The sequence below is a fragment of the Simochromis diagramma genome, unplaced genomic scaffold, assembly GCF_900408965.1.
Source record: "Simochromis diagramma unplaced genomic scaffold, fSimDia1.1 OVJJ01000603.1, whole genome shotgun sequence".
Lineage (NCBI taxonomy): Eukaryota > Metazoa > Chordata > Actinopteri > Cichliformes > Cichlidae > Simochromis > Simochromis diagramma.
In genome coordinates, this window is record NW_024387414.1 from 11142782 (window position 1) to 11168386 (window position 25605).

Genomic DNA, 25605 nt, shown 5'->3' on the forward strand with positions numbered 1-25605 from the left:
CACTTTCCTAGAGGTCATGAGGATTTCAGGTTGCTAGAGATTTCCTGAACAATCTCTAGAGTGTGTCTGCGGCTTTAGAGGGCTACCTATAAAGCCTGGAATGTTCCCAATGACAACCAGTGGGCTAAAAGTCTTATGCAAAAAGCGAATCACTTTGTATCTGGACAGGGATTAAAGATGTCACCTTTCCTTTTCTAATTTTGTTTTTTAAACAATAAAGTGATTAACAGAGAAATTGACTGGAAGATTATTAATTAAGGGTTCTGCTGGGATAGAAAAAAATACACATGCATGGATTCTGCTTAAATAGCACTTAGGTGTTCGATTACAACCAGCTACCAATAGATGCTGCTGAGTTTGCTTCCTCTGCCAGCAGGATATGGCTTATAGCCATGCATCGACTGAGCTGCCTGTTTCCATAAAAATCTGTTAAAGCGGTGAAATGGCTTTAAATGCAGGTGAGTGTTTGGTCGTATGTGCTTGCATGGCTGCTGACAAGAGTTCGTTTCTGCTTTGAATGGCACAGTGTATTTTAGGAGGACTCTCTATGTGATTTGCTTTTCCAGCACAGGGGCGGGAAACAGTCTGCCCTCTGTGCACACGAGTCAGCCTTATAGGAGCTTACTGTGCATATGTTATCACAAACATCCACACACACACACCAGCAATCTGTGTTTGTCTCCTGCGTGGCCTGACTGCTTGTTTAAAGAGAGGTGACTCAGGGGTGAAGTTCTTTGCTTTAAGACTCTAGTCTGTGTTTGGGGTTTTTTTGTAACTCGGACCAACAATATAAAACGGATCAAGATCAAAACTAGTAAGAGGGAAAGAGAAGCAAAGAGAGGGCGCTCTCGTGGAGAGGAAAGCAAGCTGCACCTTAAAAAGATGACTCAGAGCTGAAAAGGCCTTTTACCGCACAACTGAAGCTTCAAAAATACACTTGAGTGTCATACAGCTGAGTGTTTGCTGCACTATAACAGGCACATGTGCTGTGTTTTTAAAATAGCTAGACTCAACATTGATTTGTAAAACTAAACTCAGAACTAGGGCTACCCCGCATAGCATTTTTTTTTATTTTATTTTTTTATTTTGAGCTGAGGTGACCAAGAGTGAGCAGTTGAGCAAGAAGGGGGCGTCTGAGAATATCATAAAGAAAGTTAAAAATATCAGCTCTGCTACGATTACTCAGAAAGTTACAAGCAGTGTACCTATACAGCCACTGGACTTTACAGGAGGAGGTGTGGCTCTTTTCCAGCTAAAGCAAGAGCGCCATAGATTTTTTTTTGCAAAGTTGCTAAGTTTGCAGTGAAGTGAAGTGAAGATTGAAGTTCTCTGCTGAGAGCAAGAAGGGTGTCATGCACTTTGAGCTGAGATGCTGGGTAGTTTTCATATTTAAACAAACAAACCAACAAACCAGTGAAGATCAGAATCGAAAAGAAAACGAACGTGTTCCAGGCCACACTGAAACAGCTTCATGATTCGCCGTGTCGGAGAGCTAAACATGGTTAGACTTTTCTTACCATACATTGTTGCATATAATGCAATAAGAAGCTCAATAAGCAAAATGAAAAAAAAAGCACTCAGTAAGGAACAATCTAAATAAAATACAAAAGAAAGTCAGGTAAAAAGGTCAGTGTAATACAACACAAAGTCTTTCTAAGTTGTGTTTATATGGGCTCGTTGAATGATCCAGCGTAAGATCCAGTTTTTCCTTTAATAGTAAAAGATAGTAAAGGTTAAGTTGCAAAAATGGAGGAAAAGATAGGCATGCTAATAGTAGGTTAGGTCATTACTGCTATTATTTCTTGGTTGATTATGGTAGCATCACACACAGGCACTTATAAAATATGTGATTATACTACGAGGCGGTTACAAAAAGATCTCTCTGTAGCTGATTAGAAAATTATTCCCACATGAGGTTTTCACAACGCTCAAATTAGTCTGCATATTGTATATTAATTACAGCACAGTATTTATTTATGCTTTTGTTCTTTTCTAAGATAATTTTTTTGGATAGTGAAGCAATGACAATATGAAAGTGGGGGAAGATGTACAGCAAAGGGCTGCGGGTTCATAATTCAAATGTCAGTTAAAATGTAAAAGTTTTCTACTGTAGGAACTTGCAGCGAGCTTTAAGGTAGTGTGTCAAACTGCAGGAACTGCCCGTTCTTTCAGGGACATATCAGAGCACAGTACTTGTTTCGCAGTAGGTATATCTGATTGGCCCTGAAAAGCTGCTGTGTGGGGCTTGACGCTGATTGGTTAAACCTATGCTAAAAGCAAAATGATCAACAATGTCTCAGTTCCAGCAGTTGGTATAATTTTTTTTCATTTGTAACAATATTTGCAAAATTGTTACATTTAAATCACTGTTAAGGATTTATGTCATTTAAAAATTTCCTGATTTTTACATTTTTAGATTACTTATTATATATTTTTAATCTTAACTGTTGAGTCACACTTAATTATATTGTTGTTGTTGAACTCAAGACTTGTAGTGGCTGGTTTTTAAATTTTATATTGATATTTTAATTGTAATTTATCTTTCGAGTCTGAAATATTGTTTACACTGAATGTTTTTGTAAGGGTTTTTGGAACGCTGGCTTTAAAAAGGATATTTAACATAAATATTCTTCTTATTTCTATTATAATATTTATTATAGGGCACGTCAGACCTACCCAGCATTGCTGCAGTGGAAATGTACTTAAAAAATGTCATATTTTTATTCTCTGTATTGCTTTTGTGATTGTCCAGCTTGTCTCACCTCTAAAAATTCTCACTGTCTCAATTGACACGGGTCCTAAGCTCAAAGAGCTGCAGGTTGTTTCAGCGAAAATGAGAGCTGTATGATACGAGATAACCTGTTGAGCAAGCTGCACATATGGCCACATGCTAGTTAGTGAAGTCACACAGTGAGAGTAGTCAGGAGCAGATGATGGAAGGGAAAACACCTGCTGTTACATCACTGGTTGGGGTGTTGCCAGCATGTCTGACCTTTTCAACCCATTGACAGCCGTGCATTGTTGCACTTCTGCCATAACTGAATGATCATTTTGTCTCATTTATTCTGGTATCAAGACGCAGACTACCTAAGAGACCTAAAATGTGGACAAACCTTTTTTTGAAAATATTATTTTATGACCTCAAGTCTAAGAATTAATTCATTTAGTGGAAAGAAAACCATTAGTTTGCATATTGTAGCTTGATATGCTGATATCCCTAACCCTTATGGCATTAGCCTGAACTGACCTAAACTTGGTATCAAAGCCTTTATTTCTTACATATGTTTATTACATTTTTGTCAATCTATGGAGAATTATAACTAGCAAACACGCTGCAGATGTTAGTTCGACAGAATATCGGTACCTTCATTTTGCTCTAGCCTGTTTCAGTGGTCTGAACATGGCAAGTCAGTGATTGTACAGGATATTAGAAAAAAAAAAGTTCACCTGTTTAAAACACTAATTTCTTGCATAGAGTTGCCTGCAAATAAAAACAAAAAACAACAACAACAAAAAAACAAGACAGCGCCACAACCTTTAGTTTTGGCTGCTTTTTTGTGCAGCTGTGTATTAGCCACCATGTTAGCTTGCAGGTTAGTGTGTTTGTCATTATGCACACTTTAGCTGCAAACAGGTGGCCCACAGTTTACTGAGAACCTAAAGTGATATGTTGGACTCCAGTTTAACATTGATGCAGATGACTTTCTGTTTCAGTTATTCACAGTACTGCAATACCATTGTGATACTATAGTGGTAGTATTGTATCGCAGTCTGTCGTGAGTTAGTGTAATTGCCACCCCTATTAAATGTGACATTTTTAATGATACGTTAGCATGCTCGTGTTACAAAACCCAGTTTGATTTAAAAAAACTTCACGAATAGTCAGATCTGTAGGTGTTTTTCCAACTCGTCAGGTGGCAGGTTTTATATTATTCAACGTCATGGGTTTATTTTTTCCCCTTTATCTGTAATTGAGAGCATGTGCATTCAGTTACTGCCATGACCTGGTTAAAGTAATTGCGCAATCATGTCGTACTCATTCATGCATGAGGTCATTGCAATCCAAACCAAGATACATGGTAGTATTCTATGGCTGAATGTTCGTGACTAAAATAGCGAGTCCTTTTAATGTGACTGTGTTGATGTAGCATCTGATTTTGACCAGAAAGCATAAATAATGACCAGAATTCAATGGTAAAAGAAATAAATAATTACAGAATTTCAATGTTGCTTTACGGGAAGATATTACGTTCCTTGAATAGGCTAGCTCCCTTCATGTATCATCCAGGTTCAGTTTTCATCTTTGCAGCTCCCGGCCTGCAGTTGTTTTTCAGAGCGGCTTGTGAGACGGTCCTGTTTACTCGCCGTCTGCCTCGTAGCTCATGTGATCAATGAAGGAAGCTGAGATTTTTGTTGACAGACAGCTGGGAAGGCCAGTCGTCTGCCACGGGGCAAGGAAGTTTGGAGAACGTCGTTGAACGCCGCTTGTGTCTGCAGACACAATGGGAAGATTTCATCTGCCAGCGAGCTTTGGAGCTCACTGCTCGATCAGTTAGTGTCTGGTCTTGTGGCGCGTGTGGCTGGAGGCATCCACAAAACCATCAGAGTCACAGCATGAGCTAGAAGCTCGCTCAACAGTCAAAATGAACCGGGAGTTGGAGTATATGTTTCTGAAAGTAAGTTTTTGCTCCTTTTTAAGCTTTAAAGAAATTCCTCCCCTCTTGATTAAATAGTTGTGTCATTATTTTTTAAGGAGATGGATGCTTTTAATGATAAACTGGTGTTTCTCTTTATGTCATATAAAGAACCTTTCTATGCTGTGATTTTGAATTTGGTTTTATTACATTGCCTCTGTAATGGTGGCTGTGGAGCCCCAATCCTGACACGCCCTTTGAAATGGTTATGTCACTGAAATCAGAAGGACAGTAATAACTTCCACTTAGCAACAAATCAGATTTTAGCCTGTGCTGAGTTTTGTTATCGGAGTAACAGCAACATCTTTGTTACGGTTTGACGAAATTGAATCAGTGGAAGTAGCTTGTAGTTTTTCCTGCCTGTTTTGGATGCACATCTGGCTTTGCAGGCTTCAGTACAACTTTGTTGGTTGGATGGACCAGCAATATGTTCTTCTGGATAATTTATCTAGCACTGTCATTGCTATCACATAGATTTATTTGCTTTTTATTGACTATTTTAAATAACAGCTGGAACTGTCTTCCACTTACTCTGTTGGTGTGTTATGGTGTTGTAAATATAAGAGAGGACAATTGTGGGTCCCATTCTCTGTTCTTATATAGTGCAAAGAGGCAAACAACACTACTCCTACACTATGCCAAGAGTCAGCACTGGCCAAACTAATGTGATTAGATGCTGATCAGCGTCACAGCCTCTTAGTAAGAGATCTTGGGCAGTCAGTAGACGATTGGCACGCTAGTTGTGCCAATGGTCTAGTTGGGAGCGCAGACAATCAAGGTTCCTTCCTACCAAGCTCTCCAACAGCGCTGAAATCTCTCTAAATCTTGGCGTCATGCTGTGTCTGCCCAGCTGAGCAGAAAAACAGCAGATTCTCACATGAGTGGTATCATGTGATGAGGTTTCTGCAGTCTCCATTGACCGCTTTACTGAGAATATGTGAGCAAAACACTTTTTCGCATACCGCTGCGGCTGTCTGGAAGGTCGCCTTTGCCAGTCTGTGCTACAAAATATATTAAGGTTTTCATCCATTTCCGCTTGACTTACTTTTATGAGGTGCAGTGTACTTGTCTAAATTCCTTTTGCTCCTCTGTTCGGTCAAAAGAACAACATTGTCTCAGTCACTAGACCGAGGAATAGATATTTTATTTGAAGACAGTTTAGCTGCGTGTTTGATGTTTCAGGTTGTTCAGCCATAATCCTTCTGAAATGGAAAATTATGAGAATTTGAAATATAGTTTTGAAGTTTTTTGCTCTTTTTGTAGCAGGTAGATTACACCCAAAAACCAAATACCCAGAGAAGTACAGTCATTTGGAAAATTGTAAATATCACAAAAATCAATAGATTTTCAGTTACATTTGCATGGAAAAAAAGTATAAATCATGAAGGGATTTTTCCTGGCTCCAAATAGGCAGTTAGGGGTGAACCTCTCATGATAAGCATGATTGATCCATAGATAGATAGATAAAGAAGTAGGCTTGTGTTACCTTAGCAAGTCTATGACTCCTTAATATTTTTGCCTGCAACTGCAGTATGCAGTAAATGTATCACTTTACTGAAGAGGACAAACCCAGCCATGCAGGCTCTCACTTTATGAGAAGGTGAGTTATAAGTGGGGAAAAGAGACTTGCAGTAGGCCAAAAGGTGCCCACTTCTAGAGCGAAAGCTCAGAGCTCCGTATTTGCGTCTCTTTAATCTGTTGTTGACTCTGAGCAGAGAGTAAACACTTCTGATGGATGCCCCGCCCCATCGCCACATCCTTGCAACCCCAAAACGGTGCGCTTTACACACTCCCAGCTTCCTGATCTCTGTGACATTGAAAACCTCCAGTACACCTCCAGTTTCTGCATTAGCAGAAATTATTTAATACTGAGAGGCGTTGCAGTCGAATACGGAAGAGTTAAAGCTGAAATGACTTTCAGGACGTCTGCAGGTCTTCTGTGATAACATCAGTTCTGTCATATTCAAAAGGTACCACAATGGCTCCACAGTGTTTGGTGGAAGAGGTTTAATCTTCATCTCAGTAGTTTCTTACTTCTTTCATTTGTTGAGTTTTAGATGCTAAGAGCACAAACTTTGGCCGTCATGTAAAGAAGTTGCGGTGTAATTGAGTGAAATACGATTAGCTGGTGTTAAGCCAGAGGTAGCCTAATCAGTTCCTGATCCTTTGTCTCAATTAAACCAGGATTAGCATCAGCTCGACTTGCAACTTCAAGACCTTTCCCTTCTGTTAATTGACCTGCTGACCCCTACTGTGTACTGAAAACCTTAAGTACAGGAAGAAATCATTTTTGAGATTGTAGCCAATATGAAACAGCTGAAGCATCTGCTATGCTTTCCCCCCCGTATATATAAAGTATATATAGTGTCAGCTAAATTGTTGGTTTATGAGCCAATCATCAATGTTTGGAGCAGGGAAGGGAGCTAAAGCAACATCTTTTAGACGGCAGACGATATAAGAAGCTGCACCAAGACATAGTATGAGATAAATATGTTACTTTCATCCATGAAGTCATGCAAAGCTGCTCTAGTAGTCCATGTGGTATTCAACGAAAGCTATACTACAAATCTATTTAAAAACAAAAGTAATTAAAATAAAGTTGACCCTGAGATACTTCCAGAGAAGTATCCTCTTCCACTTGGGGTAGCAACTCATTCCCATCTTGGAGTGGGCGCTCCACCCTGGGTGGGCTTTGCTCACTCTTAGATATAAGGCCTCAGTCATTTAGGAGGAGCTCAGAGTAGACCCTCCATAGCTCCACTTGTACTAGCTTGATTTATTATTTTCAGAGAGCGCTTAAAATGGGGAAGGTTCATTTTAGAAAAAGGTGTTATGTCTAAAAAAAAAAAGTGTTCCCTTCATATTTCATACTTACATTTGTATACATGGAAAATCTTCCTGCATGCCAAGGGTCAGGGGCATAAACCGCCAGTGGAGGTCATTTCGCTGTCTCCAAATTCACGAGAATCTATTTCACGGCAATTTGCTGCTTATTTGATTTTATTTTGATTCACTGACAGTCAAAGAATGACCGCCAGATCAGTGTACGGACGTATTATGCTCAATGGATCTGGAATTGAGCACAATATGTTCCCTTTAAACTGTTTTAATAAACAAGTCAGTGACTCTGTCTTTTCCTGAACTGTAAGAAAATAAACTGGATACGCCAGGATTAGTTTCAAATTAGAACAACAATGAGGGACAAATGGAAGTTAATGCTGCAATGTTTATGTGCTGGTTATACTGTGATATTGATAAGAGATGTTGTTTTCTCTTTAGGAGTGAACACATTTTAAATCGCCACACAGAAAACATTTCATCCTTGCTTTGCTGCAACCAAGTATGTGCTGCATGGACGTGTCTTGCATTCAGCATATGGGGGGAAAGTAGAGACACTGTAGTCACATGATTGCTGATGTCACACATGCTCTGACGTCTTTGCTCCTTTATTGTCATGCCTCCCCTCATTGTCTGCCACCCCAGAAGACACCAGCCTAGCTTAACCAGCCTCCATCCATCCCTTCCACCATCCACCCGTGTCTCTCTGTCTGTCTTTGAGGTAGACAGTCGCTGCACCCTGACTCATCACATTTTTCTCTCCAGCATTTAGATGCTATTCTTTTCCAGCTTCTTTTTCACTGTGGACGATGATGTCCTTGAAACATGTAGATGTCTGTCAGTTTCTGTGTGTGAATGCGAGTGTGTGAGAGAGACTGCGTGGTTTCAACCTACATCTCTCCTCTATTTCCGAACCCAGGGGAATTTGTTGGACTATAAATATGATTCATTACCTCTGCAGCTGTACTACAGTGCTGTCTTTCCTTTCCCCCTCCATGTATTCTGCTAATGTGCAAATTGGGAGCATATTTCAGTGTTAACTAATTCAGGATAATCGTGCCTCACACCTAGTGGTGTGTGAAACAAGTGCTCTGTGTGTGTGTGTGTGTGCTTTTTGTGACAATTACCAGGATCAGAAAGTGTGCAGCTTTGCCTCTGTGAGGTGTGATGATGCTCAGAACTTGCTGTTGCTATTTTTAGTCTCCATCCTCCTCCTCTTCTCCTCCTCCTTCTCGTTCTTTCTGCCTCTTTGTTGCCATGAGGCTGGCTGCTGGGATGGTCTAACGCAGGGAGTGATGACATGTTGGAATGAGGAGGAAGATGGTAAAAGCCTATATTCACCTGCATATATAGAGCTTATAATTCCATCCAATCTGTCTCTCTTAATTCCTTTTAAGTAGCTTTATGTGTATAGAAATCATATATATTAACAACCACTTATGAGTGTTTTGTGTCTTATTTATCTGTGATTGCCATGCCAGTGGAAAATCCCTTCGCTCCTACTTTGAAATTTCAGTTGCTGCTAACCAAATAGACTCTGCAGAGAGTTTTTCATACTGCAGTTGAACAGGCTCCAACTCCACACTCATGGACTGCAGCTGGAAACGGTAGCCTTTGTTTGGGTCATCTGAAGATCCACTTTTACACTGGAGGATCACTTTAACCAGAAATTTAATCAGGTGAACAACTGGTTTATGTACAGGTACGCCAAACTCACCAAGGCTGCAGAGGAGACGAGGCAGTTTGAGTCTGTTCGCTGGATGAGGAACTCACTATAGAGACAACGTATTGTTGCTCTGTTATTTGTTACCAGAGTATGCAGTGTGATATAGTTTTGCAAGTGACACAGAAAAAAAGAAATGCGTAAATTACATTCTCATTCAAATCCTGCTCATTGAATACAGCTAATTATCAAAGGACAGTGTTGGGTGGATGTTACTGAAAAACTTTGATTCTTGTCTGTATCAGGGGTACTTTTTTTTTCTTGGATTAATATTTTTGATAAGAAAAAAGACTTCAATAAGAGAAAATACAAAGGTTATGGGTTCAACAAGCCCCTGTTTATTTTCTAGAATAAAACTAGTCCATAGTGAAAAACCTTTCATCATTTCCTCCTTTTTTAAAATATTCTGTTTGGCTGATAGAAAACTTACATACACTATCCTCCCGAGATCCAGCCTATGCAGTATGCCCTCTTATTCCCACTTTTTATTCCAACAAACTTTCCTCACAAGAAAGTTACAGCTGCCAACTTTAAAGCCACAACCAAACATATCGACCATGATTTAATGATGGTGGTCGTTATCTGGCACAAAGCAAAATCTCTCTGAAGTTGGAAGGAAAATGGTGGAAAGCTTTTTATGCGTTTACATGAGCTGAGCATGGAGGAACAGTTTCTGCTGTACGGGCTGGTAGAGTAAGGCCAGTTTTCCAGCAGCTATGCCAATAACCGGACCTGTAATATTAGGATCACAATCTTTAACATGACATAACATAACAGCCTGTGCTGCTTTGAGAAGACTAAACGGAGAGAAAACACCGATATGAACATGAAAAGAACCTAAACCTTCATGAGTAAAAGCTTAAAAAGGACGTTTCATTTAAATCTACCTTCTTTCTTGTTTTAGGATTTTTGTGCCGCTCAGTCAAACATGCTGTTTGATAAGTTTTTGCCTTGCAGAGTGGTGTTTATACTTGTCTTAGGCAGATGGTTGCCTCTCCGTGAGCCAGAGGTTTCTTTTTATAGTCTTTACCTTGCAGTATAAAGGTTTTGAGGCCACTGTTGTTGTGATTGTGTAAATAAACTGGATCAAAATGTCTGGAGAAAGCTTGGTAGGGGCCATTGGCATGTCGATGAATGTTGCTCTATTTCATGCTTTCATTTAAGAAAACATGCATTTGATCATGTCTGATTTTTTTTTTTTTTCCCCAGTAATGAACATTAAAAGTGGCTCATCTGAAGCGACGTAGCAGAATTTACCAGCAGCCTCTCTAAAAATGATCTCAGCAGCCATCCCAAAAGCATGTCACTTTTACTAAAATTGTTCTGTTCTCTTGTAGAGAGTTATCTATTTATTTAATTTTGAATAAAATTACTGTAAATCCACTGGAATTCAAATAACAAAGTGTCTCTTATGAGAGATAAGGCAGGATGTTTGATGCTGCAGATGATAGCGAGCATCGGTGTCAGACAGTAATGTGGTTGAGTCCTGTGGTTTGATCATTTGGGCGGTGTGTGAGAGCTTCTTCCTTTTAGCTGCTGTTTCATGTGTAACTCGGCACAGACGCATAGATGTGCAGTTTCTCCGTCTCTCATTGTCTTCAAACATACTGAATACAACAAACATAACACTTATTGTCTCAGTATTAGATAAACTCAGAGTGTGATACATAAATTAGCTCATATTTGTAGATTTATCAGCTAGTACTGGCTTATCTAAGACAAGCTGGTATTGCTATAAAGTAGGTGCTGGTGAGTAATTGCAGTACAGAAATGCAAAAGATATCCAACTTTAAAATGTCACAACACGGGGACTATAAGGCACTTCAAGTAAAGATTTTTTTGCTACTGTAGAAGCAGCTGTTGTGCATTTTGCAGACTTTAAATGGTCATTTGCAGGCCTTTAAAAATCCAACTTTGGATCCACTGTCACAAAAGCATTTATATACTTCTTTTCTACTAATAGATTGCTGCTGCATATCCAGGCTTGGTGCTGTTTGGAGAACCAGTCCACATGAGAACTGTAATTTCTGAGACTGTAACGAATGTTAAAAATTGATCTGTTCACTTTATTGCGGCTAATTAGTCCCTTTAGTGTTTTTTTTTTTTTTTTTTTCTCTTTCAAATGGGCTTGTGCCATTCAGCAAGCAGCAGCACCCAGACAGAGTTGTGCACTCCCTGTGTGACATTGTGTTGCCTCTGCCTTTCTCTCCAAGTGTAGCACATTGTCAGACAACATTGCTGTTATCAAATTTGACCCCGCTACCCCCTTAGTTGGGCAAAGCTTTAAATATTTCCTATTTATTATCATTATTAACTCTCAGACATTTAAAAGATGGTATTCAGGACAGCCCTAGTAATTTCCACCTGGGGGATTCTGGGCTGAATCTGCCAATCATTGGTAGGTGCCATTGGTGGTTTAACCTCGTAGGCCACCTATACAAGTTCTAACTTCATCCCAGTAATTTTGTGATCCTGCACTGGTTCCCTTTTATATGGATGCCAAAACCTGGCAGTTTGGGTAACAACACTGCTTCAATGGAAGAGTTGACTTTTAAGAGTTTTAGTTTTTAACCTCTTGGGAACACAACTCACTTTATTCGTTTTTATGTGATAGTATCCTATTTTTACACACCTTAAATATTCCCTATTTACTGTGTTCCATGTATATCTTTTTTTTTTTTTTTTTTTTTTTTTAAATTTTCTTCATCCTCTAACTTACAAAGATGCTCGCTCATTTCTAAGTGCCATTCTCATTTTTCTTAAGTGCCACACTATACATAGCCTAACTATACAAGTCACAGTGTTTAGTGTTTCTGCACCAAAAGAGAGAGAGATAGGAATAATGTGGATAACCTGAGGACTTGATGGATCTTCCATCCATCATCTATCCCCATCTCTGTCTGGGCCATGGGGCAGCATTCTCAGCAGCGATGGCAGGCTCCCTCTCCCCGGCAATCTCATTCTTTTGGTCACTACCCAAGCTTGGGACCATGAGGTATGAGGGGAGGACTTGGATCGACCGATAAACCAACAGTTTTGTTTTCACACTCAGCTCTGTCTTTACCAAAACTTACCAGTGCACCTGAGGTGGTTTGCAGACAATTGTGACGGGGCTGGAATGAGAATCAGCACTTTTTTTTACTGGTGAAAAAAACCCTAATTGGTTCACAAGGCTCTAAAATATTAAGACTCAACAGTTTCTCTGCTAAAGCTGCCATTTCACCCCCGCCACTCTCATGCACTACGAAGGGAGGGTTCATGAGGATTTGTGTGACTATGAGGTCATGATTCAGATGATCGGTAGTGAAGCAGCAGACAAAATTAACCACTTATTCTCCCGTTATGCTCCTCTACAGTGAGGTCTTTGTCTTTTGCTTCTGTGAAATCGTCATGAGCAGTTTACGTAATGAAGGTTAAAAAAAATCCTTTAGGCCTGAGAGCGTTCCTGAAAGTTCAACAAGGATTTTTATCGTCATGTGCTCATTAGATGCTCTGGAAAAAATTGGCACTTTAATATTTCTGTATTAAAAGTTATTCCTGTTCATTTTTCCCCTTTTGTAATGTTAAATATACTCTAAAAGAAAAAAAGCTAAACACATGCACTGTTTAGCTTTTTTTCTTCTGCCAGGCACTCTGCGGTCACCTTGTCCCATCACACTGTGGTCCTATTAATGCCCCAGTCACTGCATGGTTCTCCAGCTGACTCCTATACAGTTGGGCTTCCTTGCATAAGTGTGGGCATGTGTCACCATTTATAAGCTAGTCTCTTCAGCCATGTGACTGGCAGCGTCCATCACTGTATTCTCACATTTCTGTGATCAGCTGATTGCCTCCGGTCACATGTATGTAAGGCCTGAAACACTTTTCTGGTGATGCCTGTGTGTTTGTGGGTTTGAAGTTATCATCATGCAAGATCCACTGCTGCTTTCTTTAGTCAGTATAAGCTAGTGTTTGTTCAGTTGTTTGTTCCTATAACTTAACTGACCATTAGGAGCTGAGTTCTCATGACTGTGAAACACAGAACCCAGTGTTTTCTCTGAGGTCATGGATATTAAAAGGATATATTGGATATATTAAAAAGGAGGCGTTTTAGTAAAACTGTCCTGTTGTCCTCCTCCATTTGAATTGAGCAGAAGGAAACCTAAGTGATTTGTGTTGGCATGGAGCATCAGGTGGAGTGGGTTTATCCAGAGATGTGAGAAAAGGGGAGATATGTCACTCAGTGAATCGGGAGTTCAAATTTATGGAAGAATTCTGCAACAGCGAAGATGGTTATATGTGTATAACTTCCAGGGAGGAGAAAAAACCTTATTTTGTAAAAAGGGCAGAAAGCATGGGTTGTTTTTGTTTGTTTGTTTCTTTTTAAATTACACATAGAAATGGCCCATAGCTATGAATGTGAGTGTAAATAGTTCAAATCAAATCACTTTTATTGTCACATCACATGTGCAGGTACATTGGTACAGCACATGTGAGTGAAATTCTTGTGTGCGAGCTTCACAAGCAACAGAGTTGTGCAAAATACAATAAGTAAACAAGCAAAATACAAGAATGCTACATCTGAAACTAAGAAATATATGTACATATAAATAGTATATGCATTCTGGTGTATACTAAATATTTTTCTACGTGTGTGTGTGTGTGTGTGTGTGGTACACATATTTTACAAATTAAATAGAGTAAACAATAAATAAAATATATAAAAATACAGAGTTGAGACAATGTGCAAAACAGTGGCATTACTGTACAGTATGGAGTGCATAATGCTGAAGTTCCAGTAGTGAAGCTGAGGGGTCTATGACGTGTTCAGCAGTCTGATGGCCTGGTGGAAGAAGCTGTCTCTCAGTCTGCTGGTACGGGACCGGATGCTGCAGAACCTCCTTCCTGATGGAAGCAGTCTGAACAGTTTATGGCTGGGGTGACTGGAGTCCTTGATGATCCTCCCCGCTTTCCTCAGGCACCGCTTCCTGTAGATGTCTTGGAGGGAGGGAAGCTCACCTCCAATTATCCGTTCAGAGCACCGCACTACTCGCTGGAGAGCTTTGCAGTTGTAGGCGGTGCTGTTGCCATACCAGGTGGTGATGCATCCAGTGAGGATGCTCTCAATGGCACAGTGATAGAAGGTCCTGAGGATGCGGGGGCTCATGCCGAATCTTTTCAGTCTCCTGAGAAAGAAGAGGCGCTGCTGCGCCTTCTTCACTGTTTTGTTTGTGTGTACTGACCACGTAAGATCCTCAGCCAGATGTACACCAAGGAAGCGGAAGCTGCTCACTCTCTCCACAGCAGCGCCGTTGATGGTGATGGGGGTGTGTACTTTGTCTGTCTCTCTGTGTTAGCCCTGTGACAGACAGGCCACCTGTCCAGGGTGTACCCCACCTCTTGCCCTACAATAGCTGGGATAGGCTCCAGCCCCCCCGGCGACCCTGTGATAGATGGATGGATGGATAATTTCATTTAAAAATTATGGCTGGGAAAACGATAGAAATTTGGATGTCCATAGAAACGGTCCTGTGTTTAATACTATAAACGCAGCAGCATCTCTGCAGTTTTTATGCAAGTATTAAAGCACTTTATTGTGTACCTGATGTGAAATAACATGTCTGGTTTCTAACTTTATCTGTTTTTGTTTTTTGTGTGTGTTTTTCTGTGTCTCAGTGTGCTCGGGTTTGGATCCCTGATGCAGAGGAGGTGTGGAAGTCTGCTGAGCTCACCAAGGACTACAAAAGTGGACATGTCTCCCTGCAGCTCATGCTGGAAGATGGAAAGGTGAGGATGATAAGAAGAGGAGCAGGGTGGGGGAAGAAACAGCCTCTTCCTCTTTGTTTTCCCCCCCCTCTTCTTTCTCTTGGTTTTTCCGTCTCACTGCAGGATTCCTTTATGGAGAGCGCTAATGATAAAACCAATAACCACTAATGAGATGTAGCAGAAGCAAAGATGCCCCGTGGAGCATTTTTAATGTATCTCAGTACATTTAATTTGTTGGCTTAGAATAAAAACAGCTACCAGCATGAAGCTATTCCTTACCATGAGGCACTCATTTAAATGAATGCCTGATAGTGGCTGAACCATTTACTATATTGCCCGTAGTGATTTAAGATTTATGCAGTCATATTTAAAAACACAGACTATTAACAAATCGAAAGAAACACCAACATAAAGTGTCTTGAGTGTGTTGAGCCTCTGCTTCCTATCAGAACAGCTTCAACACATCCTAGTATCGATTCTCCAAGTCTGTGGAGATGAAGCATCATTCATCCAAAAGATGCTCCAAAATTTGTTGTTTTTATGATGGGCATGAAGAATAGGATAAAGGTTTTGTTCTGTTTAGCTTCTCAGCTGCTTAATATCGCTAAAACTTCAAACATTTAAAATTTAATTTGTTGAAAAGTGCCAAAGAACAATCAACAGATTTTGGGAGTCAGTAAAGGTCAGATGGAGGTTCATGAGGTTTTTTCCTTTTTGTTCAAGCTAAATGTCACAAACTACCTATCCCTGGGCTTTACGCTGCCATAAAAGTAGTAACAATCCAGGTTAGCCAAAAATAAGATAAATGTATAGAAGACGTCTTCTGTCTGATGAGGCAGATGTTGTTGTTGTTTTTGAGTCACCTACCCTCCATATACCCTCCAAATTAACTAATTAACAAGACTAAAGTCGACACTAAAACAAAGCATTTTCAAAAAAAACCCCCAAAAAAATTAAATGAGCAAATCCACTCAAACCGAAACAAATTTTTTTTTTTCAAAAAGCAATTAAAATATGCAAAATGATAAGAATTCTGATTTTGATTAAATTGAATAGTTATACAGCTTTGGTGCAATATGCTCATGTGTGTTAGATGACCTCTGCTGATCATAATAACTCAATTATTCTGTGAAACATGTAGCTAATCTGTCTCAATCTTGATATTGTTTTCCTGAAGATTTCCTCTTACCGAACCAAATATCCTTATCAAACAAGTATCTGAAATACAGTACATCCATCTCACAAAGATATAAAAGGAGCGCGCACAGGATACAAGCAGAAGCTTTCACACAGAAAGAGGGGAGCGAAAATGAAAACAACATTTATACTCTCCTGCTTTGAGTGGTGGAAAATCAGTAGCCTGTCTCATGACATTTCTGAGAACGTGGATATGAAATAGTGTTCAAATACCCTGTTAGTGTGGACCTCTGTTAGTGGTTATATAAATGATCTGATCTCTTCAGAAAGCCCCAGACAGAAGACAGCAGCATGGAAACAGTTTAAAGATAAAATCTCTGAGTGGATTTTATTGCAGGACTTAATTTAGTTTGATGTTAGCAAAGCAGATCTTTTCTCCTTTTAGCAGTGGGTTAAAAAAACATGTTCTCTTCTCATCATTTGATCAGTGGGCATAGTGAGTTTAATGGTGACATTGTATTGTATAGGACCACATAATCTACTTGGCTGGTAGTTCCTTATTATTGTTAGAAACAGCACATTTAAGTGCTGTAAATCTTGTAATATAGCTTATATCGCTCGAGTCCCTTCATTTTTTTTTTTTTAGTCCTACTCGAATATTTGTGTCTTTGTTTTTTTAACTGAACCCAGACGTCCAAATGAGGTTGTCTGGACTCAGAGTTTGGATGACAAGCTTTTGACGAGTCATTGGTGAGACAGGGTAGAGCTGACATACCTCCACATCAAAAGAAGCCAGTCGAAGTGGTTCAGGCATCTGACTAGGATTCCTCCCGGGTGAGTTGTTTGGGTCATGTCCAACTGGGAGGAGACCTCTGGGCAGACCCAGGACACACTGGAGGGATGTTGCAGCTCTGCTGGGCTGGAAACATTGCGGTATCCCTCCAGAACAGGTGGAAATGGTAGCTGGAGAGAAGTAAGTTTGGGCATCACTGCCCCTGTGACCTGGACCTTGGTGACGAGTAGAAGATGGGTGAACGTTTTTCTGCAAGTTCTAACAAATCTAAAGTCTCATTTTAAAATTTTAACCCAGGATTTTGTACCAATCCACCATCTTTTAATAAAACGAATACCTTGTTGTGCCATATTTTGAATAATGTGCTGTTTCTTGATTAAGTCCTGTTCTTGTGGTCGTCCTCAGAACATTGAGCACAAGCTGGACCCTAAGACAAAAAACCTGCCTTACCTGCGAAATCCTGACATTTTGGTGGGCGAGAATGACCTCACAGCGCTCAGCTACCTCCACGAGCCAGCAGTGCTGCACAACCTCAAAGTCCGCTTCATCGACTCGAAGCTTATCTACACTTACTGCGGTAAGCAGGTGCTTCGTCTATCAAAGATGCCAGACTGTATGTTTGCAAGTTTAAAATTACAGCTTTAAGTAATGGTGTCATTGAAGGGATAAATATTGAATTGTCACAGAGTTCCTTTTTAAAGCTGAAAGTAATATAAGCTTTATTTCTCAGCTTATTTTAATCACCTTAATAATGGAAGATTTATTAATTTAAATAAACAAGCTTTGTCTGCCTTCAGCATTTTAGCTACTTTATTCCATTATCCTCACTGATAAACTCGAGACATGTTTGCTATTATTGTAAGACAAATTCAGTTCACATGAGATAAAAAGATAATTAACTATATTAAACATTTATCATCATAACAGCATAATTCCTCTTTATGTGGTCTTGCTGCTGTTCAGCTCATTCTTCCGGTTTTTTTTCTCCTCGCGTCTAGGAATCGTGCTTGTGGCCATTAACCCGTACGAGACGCTGCCCATCTATGGAACAGATATCATCAACGCCTACAGCGGTCAGAACATGGGCGACATGGACCCACATATCTTCGCTGTAGCAGAGGAAGCTTACAAGCAGATGGCCAGGTTTGTCTGAGCATGTGTGTGTTACCTGAGCAGGCTTGGCTGAAGTCTCCCTGTTGCTCAGCCCTGCCTCTCTCAGTCATTAGAGTTTGTAGGTCAAAGCGGAGCCAGAAATAGCCACACGGTGGTCTCACTGACTCTCCCTCTCTTATTTTAATCACATGCGTAGCCCACAAAGACTCTCTGCAGGAGCCAACTAGTAGATCTTTGCACTCTCCTGGTGGGGGCTCATATCATTAACACATTGAATATTGACAGGATGTTGCACTAAGTTTACTCAGACCACAGGGCAGTGAAGGAGGGCCAGAGGCAGCAGCCACAAACATGTCCACTATCTCATGGTTGCAATCATTAAATAATCATATGTTTATTGAAAACTAGGGTAAGTCTGTAGGTTAGTATTCTATTCAAGTTCTTATTCAAGTGAAATTTGCACAAAGCTTCAGAGTCCTAACTGATGCAACATGTTTGAGACTGATTGAAGTGAAACTAAATGTATGTAAACTCAAATCAGAGTGAACATAAACTTCCCTTAAAGCCTGCAAAAAGGATAAATGGTGGCTGGAGGTGGAGTAGGATCTGCAACTGGAACTACAGAAGAAAGGTGATGCCTTAGGAAGTAGCAGTATGTAAGGATTATGTCTCATGCATAGAACAAGGAAAGTGACCTGCAGATACATTAAAGTGTACAGACCTGCGATGCTTGTTCTGTCAGCAGGCTGAAAAAGTGTTGATGATGATAGCATGTGACACTTCCTATCTGGCTCCTGAAATTGTGTGTGTCACACTTTTAATTATGAAGCTATATTTAATTTGGACTGAAAGCTGTAGCAATTTGCATCCAACTTTTTCCATTCTCTTAACTGGTCTGGTCTGCAAAAAAAACAAATCAGCTGCATGGGATATTTTTAGTAAATTTGATGATTTTTAGGGTGCTGAATCCAAAAATGATCTCCTTTTCCCTCCGTCATGTATTTTATTACAATTAACTATGCATAATTTTTCTTATAATTGAACAAAGAAGTAAAAAAAACGATTCCTTTGTGATTATGTTTAACACTACATTTACTCTTTTTGTCTGTGAAACCTTTTCTTCTTCTCTTCGATGCTCCTCTGAACACACTTTTGCTTCATTTCACTTGATTCTTGCTCTTAGAAATATTAAATTAATGTGCGAAATCATTATTGGATATGTTTTTTTGACTCAAGTATAAGATACCCGATTTCAGTTTTAAAAAGGGAAATTGTATGCTTAATTAAACTAAAAATATGAGTTTTGCAAGAAAACCTGGAAAAATGGAATTTAAAAATATTTCCTGGTTTCAGTGAGTAAAAATCTGAAACAGTCAAAAAATCCTGTGCAGTTATTTGGTTGCAGACCTGTGTTATCGTTTCATTTAGTGACATAAAAAAACATCCATATGATCCCAACACTATATTGTAATCTACAAACTGGACTTTATCAGCATCGTTATGCATGAACTATAAAGGCTGTTTTGTTTCGTTTTTTAATTTCAGGGATGAGAGGAACCAGTCGATTATTGTAAGCGGTGAGTCTGGTGCAGGAAAGACGGTGTCAGCCAAATACGCCATGAGATACTTTGCTACGGTCAGCGGCTCAGCCAGTGAGGCCAATGTGGAGGAGAAAGTCTTGGCTTCCAACCCCATCATGGAGGTGAGGACTCGATCCTGATCGTTCACCTGTTTTCTATTTAATTAAATTCACTTTTGTTTATATAGCGGCGGTTCACAACACCAGTCATTTGACAGCATTTTACCTTGTAAGGTGAGGACTTTGTAATAGTAAGAAAATAAACACCATGATCAGATGATCCTTTGGGAGCAAGCACTTGGAGATGATGGGGAAGAAGAACTACTTAGACTTTGTTAACTAACTTAAACGTGACCTTGTCTAACCTGTATACTTAAAATTACAGATCAAAACACACGTTGTGCTTCCGCACTACAGAGTCTTACAAAGTTTAAGTTTATCGTTGGAAGCTAGGTTCCTTCCCCTTCATAACAAGAATTTTCCTGTTTAGATTATTCGAATCTTTGTCTCTCCAAAACTTTTTTTTTTTCAGGGATTAAAATTTTCCTTCAGATTGTTGTTGTCTGTCTGTGTTTCTACTGCAGTGAAGACCTGTGAAGCTTAGGCAAATTAGTCCTGACAGCTGTTTTTACGCACGTAACAGCCAGGTTGTATCTCGGCTGTCTGCGTCTGTCTTTTCTTTTCAGTCTGCACCAGAGCTTCAGGGCAGTGCAATGGCCGATATAAGCACGCACTTACACACATCAAGCATTGACAGCAGACTGGAAGAAGCCTTCTCTTCATTTAGAAAAAGCACCTTCCCTTGGGTATATGTGGAAATATGAATATGGTGTATTTATTAGTGATTTGTATCTATTTTATATCAATCACAAAAATAGTGTTTTATTTCTCTTATTTACTACTTGTTTTGCACTGTTCATTCACTTTCTTCCTCGGTCACCCACAGCCGTTTGTTGTCCCATTCTCTTTCACTCTCTTTGAACAGTAAGTTTAAAGCTGCCATCATTTTCCAATTTCAATTTTTACTTTTCATCTGTTTGTAATTTAAATAGTTGTCTTCAGCTTTAAGCCTCACCCAAACGTTTTTCTGGGCTACTTCCCAGAGTAGGTACGTCTTTCTCCCCTGAAAAAAGTCTTAGACAGAAGTCCTGTCAGGGAGGTTTTCACTGTGGTCACGCAAAAAAGAAAAATCCTCTTGTGGAAATTGTGATGGAAAAGGGCCTCTCCTCTTCCTTGCTTTCATTCTTACTCGTATTTACAGACTATTTTGTTCTGTTTCTTCACCAGACTGTGGCCTCAGGCTGCTCTGTGCTGTGATAACACAGGTTTTATCCTTAAGTGTGCTTGTTTGTGTATTTGTTCCCATGGACTCATAAGTCCAGGAAGGTTGCAGAGCTCTTTTCTGCCCGTATGCCACTCCTTTAACCCACCCCTTCCCCCACCTTATCCGTTCTTTCCTACCCGTCTGCTAACATCACTCTCCTCGACCACTGCTGCTCTCCCCTTCAGCCAATCAGGAACAGGCTGACAGAATGAATAGAGAGCTTTCTTCTTTTGCTGCGGTGATGTCACTTCAGCCTGGATGCAGAGTAGATTGTTGCATTGATTTCACAGAACCTGTGTGTGTTTGTTTGTGTTCGTGACAGAGGGAGAGTGTTTGAACGAGGTGTTTGTACGTGTTGGCTGATGCAGGCAGAAATTGGAATACCTGCTCTGATAAAAGTCCCTCTGTCTGCAGTGAAAGACTGTGTTTGACCTTAATTCAACAAGAACCCACAATTTAACTACATTTAACGGAGCTGGTTCTTAACTTTGTTTTGTCTCTGGGCAGCTTCAATGGTCTATTTACATCAATATGGCTGATTGAGAGCTTGATGTACTGTTTTGGTTTTAGAGTAAGATGAACATAATACAGAAACTTTGGTCTTTATGTGCAAGTTGTAGATCAGCCTTTAGGATGAGAGAACTGACGTCGCCAGCAGTCAGAGCCAGCTTAGCTGTTTCCTATCAGAAGGTAACAACAAAACCTGCCTACTGATTAACACCTGGTACAACTCATTGTGGCGTTATGGGGTAAAAAAAGAAAAGCAATATCAGTCAAAAGAAAAGAAGAGTTTAGATGCAAGAGCCTCTAAAAGCCGCCTCTGTGAAAACCTAGAAAATGTGTGTGCTAAATCCCACGCTGAGCCTCCTCCAAAACATGGTTTCCTGGCAGAAACCTCTCAAAGTCACTTCTGTTCATCACAAAAAAAGCTACATGTCCACAACACCACCAATCAGAAGACGCAAATCAGATCATCAACTCTGTAACATTCAGACGGATCAGTTCGCTGACACTGTCACAGTAATGTTGTTTTCCAGCTTCAGACATTACTTTGTACCTTAACTTACTTGACATGACAGCAGTTGCTTTTTTTGGAGTTATATGTGCACAACTGTAGAAAAGTGTCATTTAGCCTTTTAAGCCTAACACTATTTTTTTAATGTACATATTTTCACCAGAATGTCATCTAAATGGAGTCATCTGCAGAACTGTGAGGCCAAAATGAAAACCTGAAAGAAGCTGTCAACAAGAGACACATAGGAGATGATGATGATGATAATAATAATACATCAGTTGTCAGCTTTTTGTGGAAATTGCTAGATAGTACCTCCTTTCCGATGATCACAAATATGTTGCAATACATAATTAATCAGGGATCAACATTCAGCCCTTACTGTACTTACTGGCCTCTTTAGTAATGATGCTGCGCTTAGGAACCATCAGAAGTGGTGGAGGATGCAGTTTTATAACAGGTATACTTTGCATCTAGTGCTGGGTTCTCCAGGTTGTAAGATAAATGTGTTTTTCCTGTTTTAACCACAGTAAAAATGACTGTTCACTCTGCTGTATATTTTCTTTTCTTGTGTTTCCTTGCTGCTCTAATATCTACCCAGTCAAACTCTGAGCACTCTTAACATGATTGGGGTTCTTCCACTATCCAAATGCACAGACTCTTTGCATTTACAGTGCGCGGATCAGTTGTGGTTATCTGCATAGCCTCCCCTAAAGACGCACTTTGTGATGATTGTTGGTTGTGTCTGTCTTCTCTTACCCAGGCCATCGGAAATGCAAAGACCACCAGAAATGACAACAGCAGTCGCTTTGGGAAATACATCGAGATCGGCTTTGACAACCGTTACCGTATCATCGGTGCCAACATGAGAACATATCTGCTGGAGAAATCGCGAGTGGTATTTCAGGTGAGTGCACAAAGTAAGCCTATGCTGTGTTTGTTGTTCTGTGTACTGATTCGTTCCCTCATTACGTTTTTTTTCAGCAGTCACCGATTAATGCTCAAAAGTTAACCTTTAGACATTTTCAGTTTCTACTCTGAATTTCCTGAATGTTTTTGAGCATCACTTTTGCTTTGTTCTGGGTGAGCATCTTGTCGTTAGCTTGCTTCCTTAATATTAGGGGTGCTTTGGGGAAAAGCTTGTTGTCGGCCTTTACAGCATTATAATGAAAGGTGTTGCCCTGCTAGAGTTACAGCAACATTCTTCAGGTCATTCATAAGAAAACTACACTGGCAGTAAAAAAGTCAGGCCCTTCAAAAAAACTCACTGGAAGGATTTTAATAATATCATCACTTGAGTAGTAAAGTCTCAATCATTGATCCTACAGCTTATGTAACATTAACCCTGCTGTAGTGATACAATGGGTAGACTGTGAAATGCTGTTACACAGGAGGATGGTACTCTTTGTAATGCAGTCACTCCTCAGCAGCTTGTGCTACGTAACATCATTAGTGGTGATCATGAAAAACTTGCCCTGTAAGTACAGAATAGGTATGCAACAATCATTTCCTCCTTCACAAAGACAAAGGAAACCAAGTAAACCCGTCCTTTTACTGCTCATCTGTCACACTGGGTGACAGCACGGCACTCCTTTCCTCCTTTCCTATTCCTTCCATCTCTTTGTCTGGGCTGGCTGACCACTGGGTTTGGAAACTGTGGAGTCCGATCAGATGAGCAGTGACCTTGCGCACAAAAGTCAAATCAGTTTTGTGTGAAGTTGACTTTTGTTGTGTATATAAGCTTTGTAAGTTTGATGTTCATGGCAAAATCACAGTGCACACAGTGTAAGTGGTCTGAATTAAACTTCCAGACCACTTTTCACAAAATTCAAAATAGCAGCCATACTGGAACCTGTCTCAACATACCCGAGCAGATGATCCTGGACTAGAGATTGGCCAGCTCATTTCAAATAAGGATTTCATTTCATTTTTATGGGCACATTCCGGGAAATACTTCATCATACCTCATAAAAGTTTACTGAATACTGTCTTTAAATATTCTATAAATAGAGTTTTTCTCTTATATAAGTAGTTATCTTTCTTTCTTATATATTTAATGCGCGTGTTTTCTTACTGGAGAAGCCTGTAGAGTGGCATCTAGATGATAAAAGAACAAGGACATTTAATGCCTCTCTCACTCACTCACTCACTCACTCACTCACTTTCCCTCTCTCTCACATGCACACACACACACACACACACACAGAGTTATTATAGACAATGCTACTGAGGAATGAGGATGTTGGCAGAGAAACGTGATTACTTTCCTCCTCACATTTTTCACATGCTTGATTCCAGTAACCCAGTTGTAGTAAGTGTGTGTGTGTGTATTCTGTGGTGTGGGTGTAGTCCCGCTGATGTGGAGCACAGGTAAGACTGCAGATCTTGATGGGGGTTTTTTTTTTCTAGATTAAAAGCACCTTTTAAATCAATTTATTTTTCACTACATATTCATCTGTAGCTTGAGTTATTGTATTTCTCACAATGTCACATATAGTCAGTTGTCCAGTAAAGGGTTAAACACAGGTAGGTAACACAACTCCATGTTAACTGGGAAGAATTTCCAGGGCATATCAGGAAAATTTCCAGGACATATATAAGGAATTAATTCCTTATATGTCTCAAGATGTGAGAGTGGATAGTGGAATGAATAGTGGAATTGTAAAGCACTTTGAGGGTCTCAAAAAGCGCTATATAAATGCAATCCATTATTGTTGTTGTTATTATTATTATTATTATTATTATTATTATTCACACCTGACTCCCTGACATCTGCTATTGTCCCCTTGAGCAAGGCACCGAGTTTCCAGCTGCCAGCCTGTGGAGCTTCCATGTTAGGCTGTCAAACTGTATAATTGTAAAGCAGAATGCAATATGGAAAGAAACAAGCAGCTGATTTTTCTTGTCCCATGAATGTTAGCTGTAAAAAAGTAAAAAAAACATATCTGAATGATGATTAACTAATTTAGTGAACATTAATATTAAACCATTTTATTCATTATTAATTAAGAAATATAATATCTTTATTGATTAATCAGATATGATCTTTCTGCTTTCTTCCAGGCGGACGAGGAGAGAAATTATCATATCTTCTATCAGCTTTGTGCATCTGCACATCTGCCTGAGTTCAAGGCTCTGAAGCTAAGTAAGTCGGTCAGATACACGTTTCACACACACACACACACACACACACACACACACACACACACACACACACATGTGTATATGTATGTACTTATATGTATACTGACAATGGAATTAAATACAAAAGCTCTAGCTGTAGAAGTGCTAAATTCATTTGCAGCACCTGAACACACATGGCTATTAATGAAATGCTTTAGAGGTTCAGACTTTATAAAAGTTGCCATCATGGTCTCACTCATTTTGAGAGCGCCAAACCAATGACCTGTATGAAAGATGGATGTATACAGGCCAAGAAGTATAGAAAGCTATTGGTTTGCACTATACATTTTGGAGCCTCAACATCAGCATTTAACAATGTCAGTGTTTTTAAAGCCAGAAGGTTCCTAATTTAGACAAGAGGTTAGAGTGCTAATTTGCAAGCTAATGCTAGCTAGCTTGATTAGCAAGCTCATGAGCTGCATGAACTGCATGCAGTCACATAAATATATGCAAAGTAGTGCCAA

The 25605-nt window shown here is 39.8% G+C and overlaps 1 protein-coding gene across 10 annotated transcripts in view; it reads left to right on the forward strand.

The window, feature by feature from the left end:
- Positions 1–25605, forward strand: part of myo5aa (myosin VAa) — a 62818-nt gene that overhangs the window by 2227 nt on the left and 34986 nt on the right. For 3 of the 10 annotated variants that reach the window (XM_040011541.1, XM_040011542.1, XM_040011538.1), the window contains exons 1-7: positions 2633–4676; positions 14911–15021; positions 17336–17507; positions 17929–18073; positions 19589–19745; positions 22722–22865; positions 25022–25103. In XM_040011541.1, coding sequence (XP_039867475.1) covers positions 4644–4676; positions 14911–15021; positions 17336–17507; positions 17929–18073; positions 19589–19745; positions 22722–22865; positions 25022–25103 — 844 coding nt within the window. In that variant the 5' untranslated portion in view covers positions 2633–4643. Of the gene's footprint in view, positions 1–2630; positions 4677–14910; positions 15022–17335; positions 17508–17928; positions 18074–19588; positions 19746–22721; positions 22866–25021; positions 25104–25605 lie in introns of those variants that run through there. The other 7 variants (XM_040011543.1, XM_040011545.1, XM_040011536.1 and 4 more) reach the window with 6 other exon arrangements.